Here is a 12155-nt window from a genome sequence, read left to right on the forward strand (position 1 = left end):
GATACTGGTAAAATATACCATCAACAAACGGGGAAAAGAGGATGAATGACCGATCGAGGAAATATATAGATGAAAGAAACATATCTCTCCAGTTTCCACCTGCCTCAGCAGAGCGTGCTTGCTTCATCCATGTTTAACATTTACACAAATGACCAACCACTACCAGAAGGGACAGAGAGTTTCATCTATGCAGACGATCCTGCCATCACCGCTCAAGCAGGGAGTTTTGAGATGGTTGAACAGAAGCTCTCTGAAGCTTTAGGTGCTCTTACTGCCTATTACAGGGAAAAATCGAATCTGGGGAGAGGCGGATGAGCTCCCTCTATCAGCTCCAGCTCCTCATGCAGGGACATGAGAGAAGCCTCCCACAAGGATGATAAAAACATCAAATCATCCGGGCGCCCCCTGGGCAACGTCCTTGCAGACGGCCAATTCTCTCACACCAGAAGCGACTTGCAGTTTCTCAAGTTGCTCCTGACACAACAAAAAAAAAAAAAGAGAGAGAGAAAGGGAAAAATAGCTGATTCCTAATCCATATAAAATGCAAACATGTGCTTTTCACCTTAAGCATCTCGAGCTCCGAGGAGGACCTAGGAAGGAATCCCACTGGAGCATTGCAGCACACAAATACCTGGGAGTTACCCTGGACCATGCTCTAACGTACAAGCATACTGTCTGAATATCAAGCAAAAAGTGGGTGCTAGAAATAATATCATATGAAAGCTGACCGTCACAACCTGGGGATCACAATCGGACACAATGAAGGCATCTGCCCTTGCGCTTTGCTACTCTGCTGATAAATACACATGCCCAGTGTGGAATACATCTCACCACATTAAAACAATGGATGTGGCTCTTAATGAGACATGGCGCATTATCACAGGATGTCGACGCCCTACAGCACTGGAGAAATTATACTGTTTAGCCAGTATTGCACCAACCGACATCCTCCAGGAAGTAGCAGCCAGCTACTCCAGAGCAGGAACACCTCTGACTTGAAACACCACACCATCTTGGTAAAATCAGCAAGCAGTTTATTGTAGAATATATGTAGCCAAAGCAGTAAAAAATCGTAAAAAAAGTAAAAATCCAAAATAATCCATAAACTTTAAAAATAATCCAGGTCCATTCATACATAGAAATCCATGAAGCAAGGCACTTAAAAACATGGAACACTCAGGCAAAAATGTAAGACTTGGCAACAACTAAATACATAAAACATAGAGCATGAATTAAAGAGGTTGCCTCGACTGAGACACTGGTCTCCCATGAATCATTATAAACCCTTTTCAAAGGTTGGAACTGCCACGAAAGTGTTCTTTCTCACTTTCTCACTACATAACATTTTGTTATTTTTCTATTTTTGTAATTGAGCAGAACGCCTGAGATTCTGAAAGTTCTGCCTCTGTTTACGAAAACTTTGTTTCACTATCATCTCCTCCTGCACCTGGCAAAGCAATCTCAGTATCGTTTTCAAGCTGCTGCTCTGAGAAAAGCGGTTAAAGGTCTTTCCCAGGAATGTGGCCTTGCTCAGGCCTCTCTTCTGGACTTAGCTCCGCCCTGGGGAAACCCGCATCCTCAAGCCATGCATGAAGAATCATAAAAAAAGGTAAAGGTAGTCCCCTGACAATAAGTCCAGTCATGTCTGACTCTGGGGTGTGGTGCTCATCTCCATTTCTAAGCCGAAGAGCCAGCGTTGTCCGTAGACACCTCCAAGGTCATGTGGCCGGCATGAATGCATGGAGCACCGTTACCTTCCCGCCAGAGCGGTACCTATTGATCTACTTACATTTGCATGTTTTCGAACATCATAGAATCATAGAATTATAGAGTTGGAAGAGACCTCTTGGGCCATCCAGTCCAACCCCCTGCCAAGAAGCAGGAAAATTGCATTCAAAGCACCCCTGACAGATGGCCATCCAGTCTCTGCTTAAAAGCTTCCAAAGAAGGAGCCTCCACCACACTCCGGGGCAGAGAGTTCCACTGCTGAACGGCTCTCACAGTCAGGAAGTTCTTCCTAATGGAATCTCCTTTCTTGTAGTTTGAACATCATTCCCAATATGCACATCAACATGAACATCATTCCCAACATGATCATCATCATGAGCAGAATTCAGAATGGAGGACCTCCTTGTAGCAACACCAAAGGCACTCCAAGTAGCCAGCTACTGGTCAAAGGACATTGCAGGATCTATATAGCGATATTAAATAATCACTCACAAGCCGTTTTGCTTTGAAATGGATATATTGCTTGTATCTCTGCAGCAAAGAAAGACACTACTGACTTTTTCCCACCACCACTCCCTTTTATACATCTTTCCTGCCCATCTCCCCCTGTTCTCAGTTTCCTTATTAGAACTTGTTGCTTCACAAGTTCCACAACATGTGAGTTTTCAAAATGTCACAGAGAGAGAATTGATTCAGCCAAAATGATTCAATCAGTATGTCACGGAGGGAATTTGTGAGGTCTTCATGCCGTCAGAAATTGACTCCTGACAGAAATTTAGTAGAACACCAAGTTTTTAACTTTGTTTGTGTTTTTAAATACATAACTATACTCTCAATTTGCTTCCGACATGATAAATAAATAAATTCAGCTTCCCACCCAAAAATAAAAAATAGGAAACTGAGACCACCACTGCCAACAAGACGTTAATAGAAAATATAGGTTTTCCAAGGAAAGTATTAACTGTAAAATAACCTCAACATACCTGGTTCCTCCCGCGCCGTTTGCCGTAGTTGCGACGCACCAAAGCCTTATAGTTTTCGTTCTTCTTGGTCAGGTAGTAGTACAAGACGCAGTCCGGAACGTTCTAAAGAGGAGAAACAAAAGAGCTTTTCAAAAATATGATATACACTTTCACTCTGTTTAGTAAAGGGAAGTGCCACTGACTTACAGGAAAAGGAAGAAACTATCCAAAACTTTCCCATAGTTTGCCTCTTCCCAAAAGAAACACTACACACACACACATCCTTACCTTTCTTTCTAAATAAGACGCAATTAGGCCAAAGTTCTTTGGATGCTGGACAAACCTGTAAAAAACACACAGAGAGAAAAAATCTAGTTTCCCAATTATTCCAAAGACACTTTCAATTTCTCTTTCAAATAAAAATATAATTATAATAATATAATTACTTGTCACCCAACTTTCCCTCCTCCTCATAACAATAAAATATAATAACTTGTTACCCAACTTTTTCTCCTAATAACAATAAAAATAGAATAATAATATTATTTATAACTCAACTTTCCTCCTAATAACAATAATAAAAATATAATAATATCACTTGTAACTTGACTCTCTCTCCTCCTAAAAATAATAAAATTAGAATATTACTTGTAACTTGACTTTCTCTCCTAACAATAAAAATATAATAGTAATAGTATCACTTGTAACTCAACTTTTCTCTTCTTAATAACAAGAATAAAAATACAATAATAATTACTTGTTACCTCACTTTCTCTCCTCATAATAACAATAAAAATAATAATAATTACTTGTTACCCAACTTTCTCTCCTCCTAATAACAATAATAAAAATATAATAATATTATTTGTAACTGGACTTTCTGTCCTCCTAGTGGTTGACAACAATAATAAAACTATAATAGCAATAATAAAAATTTATGTGTTACATAACTTTCTCTCCTAATAATAATAATAATAATAATAATAATACAATAATAGCAATCTATGCACATAATAAAAGGGGAAATATATATGTGTATGTGGCAGGGGTGATCCTCACCTACAAGAAAGCCACCAATGGCCCTCTCTCATACTGCCCACCACCCAAGTGAAGGTGAGACAATTTCATCCTAGGTTTTATGTGTTTACTCCACCATGGACATCCCAGTGTTCCTGACTCTCTCTTCCACTGAAATACTGCTAAGTTTATGTTCGTTAAAATACTGGAGGTCTTTGGGGAAAATTCTCCTTGAGTTGTAGTTGAGTTGTGGGAGTTGTAGTTCATCTTCATCTAGACAGTACTGTGAACCCAAACACTGATAGATCTGAATCAAACTTGGCATGAAATTTGATTATTGGAGGCGTTTGGGTAAACTAACTTTCCTATCTGGGAGTTGTAGTTTACCCACAACCAGAGAAACTGTGACCTCCACTAATAATGGACCTGGACCACACTTGGTACACAGAACCCCCATGACGAACTCAACCTACTGGAGGGATTTGAGGGGACTGACTCACCAGAGTGGGAGTTGTAGTTTACCCTACAGCCAGAGAGCACACCGAACCCCCCAATGATGCATCTAGAGCAAACTTGCCTAGCATAGCAAACTTGAAGTACTGATGTACTCTCGCTTTGAAAACAAAAGAAAACCACCCAGAAATGTGTGTTACTTTTCTTTGAAGATCTCCTTCTCGTGGTCAGTCCAGACGTTCATGAACTGCCGGTCCTTGTAGATCTTCATGGGGTCCTCCATCAGGCCGTTCATGTTGATGAATTTGACCCGCCGCTGCTCTGCGTCAAACATCATGGGCGGGATGACCGAGAGCTGGCGCATCTGCTTCTCGTTGTTCTGCGAGGCAAAGGAAGCCTTGCATTTATACTTCTGTCATTGTATTTATACTTATGTTATGTTGTCTGCATGGGGCACTTGGAGTGCTTCTGTGAGGTGGTGGCGGGGTACAAATCAAGATTATTATTAAAAAAAATTATTACTGAGCACATCACGCAACACCATCCGTGTTCCTGGGTGATCAATGTCATTCCCTAATTGGTTCTATCCCAAACACATGGGAAAAGTTGACTCAACTGCACAAACTTTGTCTTTGTGGGAGGAACATCTTGATAGCGTTCTCAACGAATTGAACATAGTTGGTGACACAAAAACAAAGTTTCTGGTGTATAAAAACTACTTTCAAAGGAGGATCGCACAACAAAACAGGAAATAACACTTTCAAACCAGGAACAGATCATTTTTCAGTGCCTCCTTCCCCTCTCCCAACCTAGAATGGGTCAGTCATGTGAGGAAGCCAGATGAGGATTCCGGAAGGCTATGACATCGAGATCCAAGTCTGCCTCCTCTCCTCTTCCTTCTTTTCTTCCTTCCTTCCTTCCCTCTCTCCTTCCATCCACCCATTATAGTTTGAAGAAGGATATGAAAGGAAGATAGCTGAGGATCCTTGAAGGCTATGGCTTCTAGATCCAAGTCTGTATGTCTGTCTTCCTTTTTTTTATTGCATTTATTCAATTTAACATAAACACATTAAGTAAAAATACCTTTATCACTAAATTATTCCTATACTCCATAACTACTACAAATTCTAACTAACTATAAATCAATTCAGACAAAATAATAATAATTAGAATCTGACCTATCCTTATAATCAAGTCACTCATTCACTCTCCAAATACAATATGATAGTAACATATATGCAACATGCAAATTCTAGATACGTCCCATCATTCAATCTTATTCTGTTTTGGAAACATAATGATGAGCACTCTTTGAATACTGACCATGGTCCATTCCTGTTGTTTCTCTTTGATACTTTTTTTTTAATCTATAGGTGGGGATCCTGGACAACTAGGGCCTCTAGATCCAAGTCTTTCTTCCTTCCCTCCCTTCTTCCCTCCTTCCTTTCATCCATCCATCCATTGTAGTTTGATGGCAGGTATGAAATGAGGATAGCTGGAGATCCTGGATAGCTATGGCCTCTAGATCCAACTTCCTTCCTTCCTTCCGTCATTGGGGATCCTGGATGGCTATGGCCTCTAGACCCAAGTGTTCCTTCCTTCCATCCTTTTTTAGCTGGGGATCTTGGAAGACTATGGCCTCTAGATCCAAGTCTTCCTTCCTTCCTTAGCTGGGGTTCCTGGGCGGCTATGGCCTTTAGATCCAAGTCTTCCTTCCTTTCTTTGTAGTGGTGAAAGAAAGGGTCGGGAAGCCCTGCTTTAAGGCCTCACATGGCCATCCTTGTGCCCTATCTAATGTCAGCAATGTGCTAAAAGGTTTGTCGGGAACCCATAAGGAAAGGATGAGGCTGGGGCCTGGAGCCCAAAGCAGTGCAGCGTTCCCTCCCACCCCCTCAAGGCCTAGGGCACGACCGGTGGTCGGGGCTGCGTCCAACCAGCCACACAGCAAGGGGGACTCACCTCCTGCTCCGAGAGCCCGTCGATGATCTCCGAGATCTCATGCTCGCTCCGCGCAATGGTGGCGGACAGCCCTGCCCCCCTCTGGCCAACCCTGCGGACGTTACGAGAAAAGAGAAGAGAGAAAAAGACGACATCCAGACTGAAAAAAAAAATAACGGGAGGGGAAACTATAACCCCAAGCGTTGGCGCAGGGCCTCGCCTGAGTCGGCCCCTTGTGAGAATAGAGGTTCTCAAAAAACACCAGGCAAACTTGATTGGAGGAAATGGGGAAGAGTAAAGATTATGGGAACTACACCCCCCGTGATCACGGTCAAACGCCTTGAACAAGGAAGCAGAGATTTAAACTCTTGCCCTCCTATATATATCCAATCTAAGCAGCCAACCAAGATGGCTGATGATTCCCATCATTCCGGACGATGATCCCAGGTGGCTAGGCATGACGGGCCCTGGAGTTCATCAAATTATTCACTTAATAATAATAATAATAATAATAATAATAATAGTGTGCTATACTAATAATATATTATATACACATATAATATTAATAATAGTATTGTAACACTATATAATACTAATAATACAATACAATACAATAATATAAAAATACTGTAATATAATAATACTATATTAAATATAATACTAGTGATATTATGCAATAATATATAATGATATATTGTTTTATTATTGTATATTTCTATATTTTAAGTTGTCATTTTTTTGTGAGATGCTTTAAATCTCCATATTGAGAGGTAAAGCGGGATATACATAAAATAATTTTATTTCTTACCCACCTCTTCTGACGACAGGTGACTTTTCAGTTGTTAAAAAAAAACGTAATATTCAAGGCATCAGCTTGACCAAACAAGCTATTCTAAGCAGCCACTCACTCGCACCATTGGAGCTTGGGGAAAGTTACTTTTTTCTGAATGGCCTGGGAAAGGGATTTGGGGGATGATTATCCCGACACATTTAACTGTCTCCCGGCTTGGATTCAAACATAGAGCCGTCCCTTCGCACAGTTAACAGAAGGAACACGGGGCAGTAAAATCGTAGCTTAGAAAGCTTCCAACGGAATTAGAAGACACCACACGCCAAACGGGGCCTTTCCATGTTCTCAATGGTGCCACAGACAGCTTGAAGCAGGAGTTCTTCGAGCTCAAAAAAACTTCTCGCACACGTTCCCTACTCGACAGGATTGATGGGATACGTCTCCAATGACCAAGAAACCAAAGCCATGCCTATGTAAACGCAGGGAATCCGATTATGATGATTTTCCGGTGAAGCATAATTATTAAAGAGCTGTAAAAGGGCAAAGGACCCGGACCTGATGGCACTCATAAGAGCGGCAAAAGAGCCAATGCCTGGACCTGATGGTGCTCTTCATTAAAGAGCTCCAAAAAAGCAAATACCTGGACCTGATGGTGCTCTTTATTAAAGAGCTGCAAAAGGGCAAAGGACTGGGACCTGATGGCGCTCCTCATTAAAGAGCTGGAAAAGGGCAAAGGACCTGGACCTGATGGCACACGATGTGCCCAAAACGGGAAGCAGGAAAACAGAAAAACCAAGAGAACACAACCCAAAGGAAAGAGGGCCGCACGGAGCGAAGTATCCTGAGAAGGGCACGGCTGACTAACCTGCTGGAACCCTGGACAGGAGGCTCTGCGCGCTGCAACATTTTGTTGCTGGTCTCCCTAATGATAGGAGAAAAAAAAACACACACACACGCCAAGACGTTCCCAATGGAAATGCCAACGTACTGACGCGCTCGTCTGGGCACAGAAGGGCCTTTGCTTCGGCTTGCGCACACAAGGAAGCAAAGGGCCGCCAACGCCACCGCAGCAGAGTTTGATCTTTCTTTAAAACCTTTTCCCCTTTTATTTCTTTTCTTGCAGAGACCAGAAATCCCACGCAGGCAAAGGAGATTTGGGTTGCTTCTCTAACTCAAACTCAAACTTCCTATCTGTTCCTGATTCCACAGCCCCTCAATCGCATTGCAAACCAAGCATGGAAACCAAAGGAAGTTCGAGCGCACTACGCCAGCGGTGGCAAAACATAACACCAGGGAAAGGGAAATAACAGTAAGAACACAAAAATAGGATTGCTTTAAATTAAAAGGGGAGAGGTATTGAGGTGACAATAATGTAATATTATAATTATAACATTATGTATAACTATACTATAATATTTATAATACTATAACGAAATAATATTTTCATTATATGTATTATAACTCTATTATATGATATTACAATAAGTATAATTGTTATATTTATTATATGTATTATTAGAATATTATATTATACTATAATAATCGAATCCGGGGGCGGGGTGAGCTCCCGCTGTTAGGCCCAGCTTCTGCCAAAATAGTAGTTCGAAAACATGCAAATGTGAGATCAATAAGTATTGCCTTGGCGGGAAGGTAACAGCACTCCATGCAGTCATGCCAGTCACATGACCTAGGAGGCGTCTATGGACAGCGCCGGCTCTTCGATTTAGTGTCGGACTAGATTTATTGTATAATTATTATGTATTATTGTATGAAAATATATATTGTAAGCCACTCTGAGTCCCCTTCGGGGTGAGAAGGGCGGCATATAAATGCCGTAAATAATAAATAAATAAAGGACCCTGATGAATTGGGGCTATACCCAGGCATTGAAATATGGGAATTTAAGCTATGTTATCTTTCAGATTACATATGAATATGACACATGGCTTCTGAATATGACACATGGCTTTTTATAATGTACATTTTGAAATATGTTGTGAGCTGCCATGGGGTCCGCTCTAGAGAAAGGTGGCAGAGAAATCTCAGGAATAAATCAATATCTTTGCCAGAGACTCCTCTCGAGTCCATACGAAATCAGGCAAGGATCTAAATAAATATAATAATAATGCCCTGTCTCAGAGAGGAAGAAGTGCGACCGCTGGCGTAGTCCCCCCTTGGTGTCTAGGAAGTGCCTATATACGCCGGCGCGGGCGAGACCGATCCAGAGGGAGCGCGCCATTACCGTTGGAAGCGCTCCTGCTGCTCCCGCTGCTTCCGGATCTCCGGGAACTGCTTCTCGTAATACTCCCGCGTCTTGCTCTCCTTGGCCTTCCGGCGCGGGTTGTTCTCGATCCGGTCCACCTTCTTCTCCCAGGCCTCCATCAGCTCGTCATAGCGCTGGCAGATCTTCTGCTCCTGAACATCCCAAGACATATAGATACATAGTAAGAAGTGTTTGGGCCAATGTATTATTATTATTACTAATATTGGAGTCTCCTCTAGGAGAGGAAAGAAGGATATTATGATTATGATAATTATCAAAAATGGCTCATTCCTCTTATTTTTGGAAGTGTTTGGGCCAATGTAGTATTATTATTACTAGTCTTTGAGTCCCTTCTAGGAGAGGAAAGAGGGATAGTATTATTATTATTATTATTATTATTATTATTATTATTAGTCTTCGAGTCTTTTCCAGGAAAGAGGGATAGTATTATTATTATTATTATTATTATTCAGTTCTTGTGGGTTTTTTCGGGCTATATGGCCATGTTCTAGAGGCATTTCTCCTGACGTTTCGCCTACATCTATGGCAAGCTTCCTCAGAGGTGAGGTCTGCTGGAGCTGGGAAAAAAGGGGGTTTATATATCTGTTGTTATATCTGATATATAACCCCCCTTTTTTCCCAGCTCCAGCAGACCTCACCTCTGAGGAAGCTTGCCATAGATGCAGGCGAAACGTCAGGAGAAATGCCTCTAGAACATGGCCATATAGCCCGAAAAAACCCACAAGAACTGAGTGATTCCGGCCATGAAAGCCTTCGACAATACATTATTATTATTATTATTATTATTATTATTATCAAAAATGGCACATTCCTCTTATTTTTGGAAGTGTTTGGGCCAATGTATTATTATTATTAGTAGTAGTCTTTGAGTCACTTCAAGGAGAAGAAAGAGGGATGTTGTTATTATCAAAAATGGCCCATTCCTCTTATTTCTGGAAGTGTTTGGACCACTGTATTATTATTATTATTATTATTATTAGTCTTGGAGTCTCTTCTAGGAGAGGATAGAGGGATATTATTATTATAAAAATGGTCCATTCCTCTTATTTTTGGAAGTGTTTGGGCCAATGTATTATTATTATTATTATTATTATTATTATTACTAGTCTTTAAGTTTCTTCTAGGAGAGGAAAGAGGGATATTATTATTATTATCTTCATCAACAAAATTGGCACATTCCTCTTATTTTTGGAAGTGTTTGGGTCTATGTATTATTATTATTATTATTATTGGTCTTTGAGTCTCTTCTAGGAAAGGAAAGAGGGATGATATTATTATTATTATTATTAAAAATGGCCCATTCCTCTTATTTTTGGAAGTGCTTGAGCCAATATATTATTATTATTACTACTAGTCTTTGAGTCTCTTCTAGGAGAGGAAAGAGGGATAATATTATTATGATTTATTATGATTATGATTATTATCATAAAATGGAACATTCCTCTTCTTTTTGGAAGTGTTTGGGCCAATATATTATTACTATTACTAGTCTTTAAATCTCCTCTAGGAGAGGAAAGAAGGGTATTATTACTATTATAATTAATAATAATATTAAAATGGCCCATTCCTCTTATTTTGGAAGTGTCTGGGCCTATTATTATTATAATTAAATTATTCTTTTTCTCCAGAAAGAGTCTCCAAGCAGCTATACCCAAGCCCTGGGGATGATGATGATCCCGATGATAATAACAATAATAATAAATGGCACATTCCTCTTATTTTGGGAAACTTTGCGCCAATATACCCAAGCCCCAGATGAACACAATAATAATGCTGTTGCACCGATTGATGGAAATGTGTGCGTACCCGCTGTTTCCTGGCGTGGTTCCTCCGCTTGAAGAACAAAATCAGCTTCTTCCTCATGATTTGGTTCCTTGGAAGAAGGGAAGTAGAAAAGGTTTGAGGATTTTTAGAAATTCAACTGGTGCAAGGGTGATGGTTTGGAGATGTCACTGATGTTGAGAAGCCCCAAGCTCAACACCAACGTCAAACCGATCAGCTTTGATGTGGTGTCTCTATTGACCAAGGATCTAGTGGCAGATATAGATATATATCCCATGTGCCTAGTTTCCAACAGACTTCTCAACCTCTGAGGATGCTTGCCATAGATGTGGGTGAAACATCAGGAGAGAATGCTTCTGGAACATGGCCAGACAACCTGGAAAACTGACAGCAACCCAATGTTTGGAGAGTTTGCAAAGAACTTTGGAAGAGGTCAGATGAAGCTGGCCAAGAAGCTGTTAATATTTAATTGTCCCGGGAAGTCAGGACAAACTGAATAAACCCCATTTAGGAAAAGGAAAGGTTATCAAGGCTGCCAATTTAGGGCAGAATTATATAATTTCGTTATTATGGGACACACTTCTTCCTACTGTGATGCTCTATAGTGCCTCTAAAAATTGCAACAGAACATGCAGGAAAAAATAAAATATAAAAATAAAAATAGAAGATGTGACACTGATGAAATGGGAATGTATAGATCTGGGAATAGACTGCAACAAGGCAAGTGCTTTAAAATAACAACAACAACAACAACAACAACAACAACAGAAAATTGGACCCTGATGTGATGGGACTATTTTTGTAATGCTGTCTCCGTATTGGGAAGGAATATATAGATCTTGGAATAGACTATGTAACAAGGCAAGTGTTTTAAAATAATAATAACAACAACAGAAGATTGTTATTATTATTATCAAAAATGGCACATTCCTCTTATTTCTGGGACGGGACTATTTTTGTAATGCTGTCTCAATATTGGGAAGGAATGTGTAGATCTGAAATTGAATCCAGACAAGACAGAGGTCCTACTGGTCAGTCGTAAGGCCGAACAGGGCATAGGGTTACAGCCTGTGTTAGACGGGGTCACACTCCCCCTGAAGACACAGGTTTGCAGCTTGGGAGTGATCCTGGACTCATCGCTGAGCCTGGAAGCCCAGGTCTCAGCAGTGGCCGGGAGAGCTTTCGCACAATTAAAACTTGT

General features: G+C 40.6%; 1 protein-coding gene across 7 annotated transcripts in view; it reads right to left on the reverse strand.

The window, feature by feature from the left end:
* Window positions 1-12155, reverse strand: part of NCOR1 (nuclear receptor corepressor 1) — a 110253-nt gene that overhangs the window by 77484 nt on the left and 20614 nt on the right. For 4 of the 7 annotated variants that reach the window (XM_067472110.1, XM_067472114.1, XM_067472111.1 and 1 more), the window contains exons 9-15: window positions 10979-11045; window positions 9131-9303; window positions 7754-7810; window positions 6120-6210; window positions 4361-4539; window positions 2979-3033; window positions 2712-2813 (exon numbers count right to left, since the gene is read on the reverse strand). In XM_067472110.1, the coding sequence (XP_067328211.1) occupies window positions 2712-2813; window positions 2979-3033; window positions 4361-4539; window positions 6120-6210; window positions 7754-7810; window positions 9131-9303; window positions 10979-11045 (724 nt within the window). The remainder of the gene's footprint in view (window positions 1-2711; window positions 2814-2978; window positions 3034-4360; window positions 4540-6119; window positions 6211-7753; window positions 7811-9130; window positions 9304-10978; window positions 11046-12155) is intronic. The other 3 variants (XM_067472115.1, XM_067472113.1, XM_067472112.1) reach the window with 1 other exon arrangement.

The sequence above is a fragment of the Anolis sagrei genome, chromosome 11 (genome assembly GCF_037176765.1).
Source record: "Anolis sagrei isolate rAnoSag1 chromosome 11, rAnoSag1.mat, whole genome shotgun sequence".
NCBI lineage: Eukaryota > Metazoa > Chordata > Lepidosauria > Squamata > Dactyloidae > Anolis > Anolis sagrei.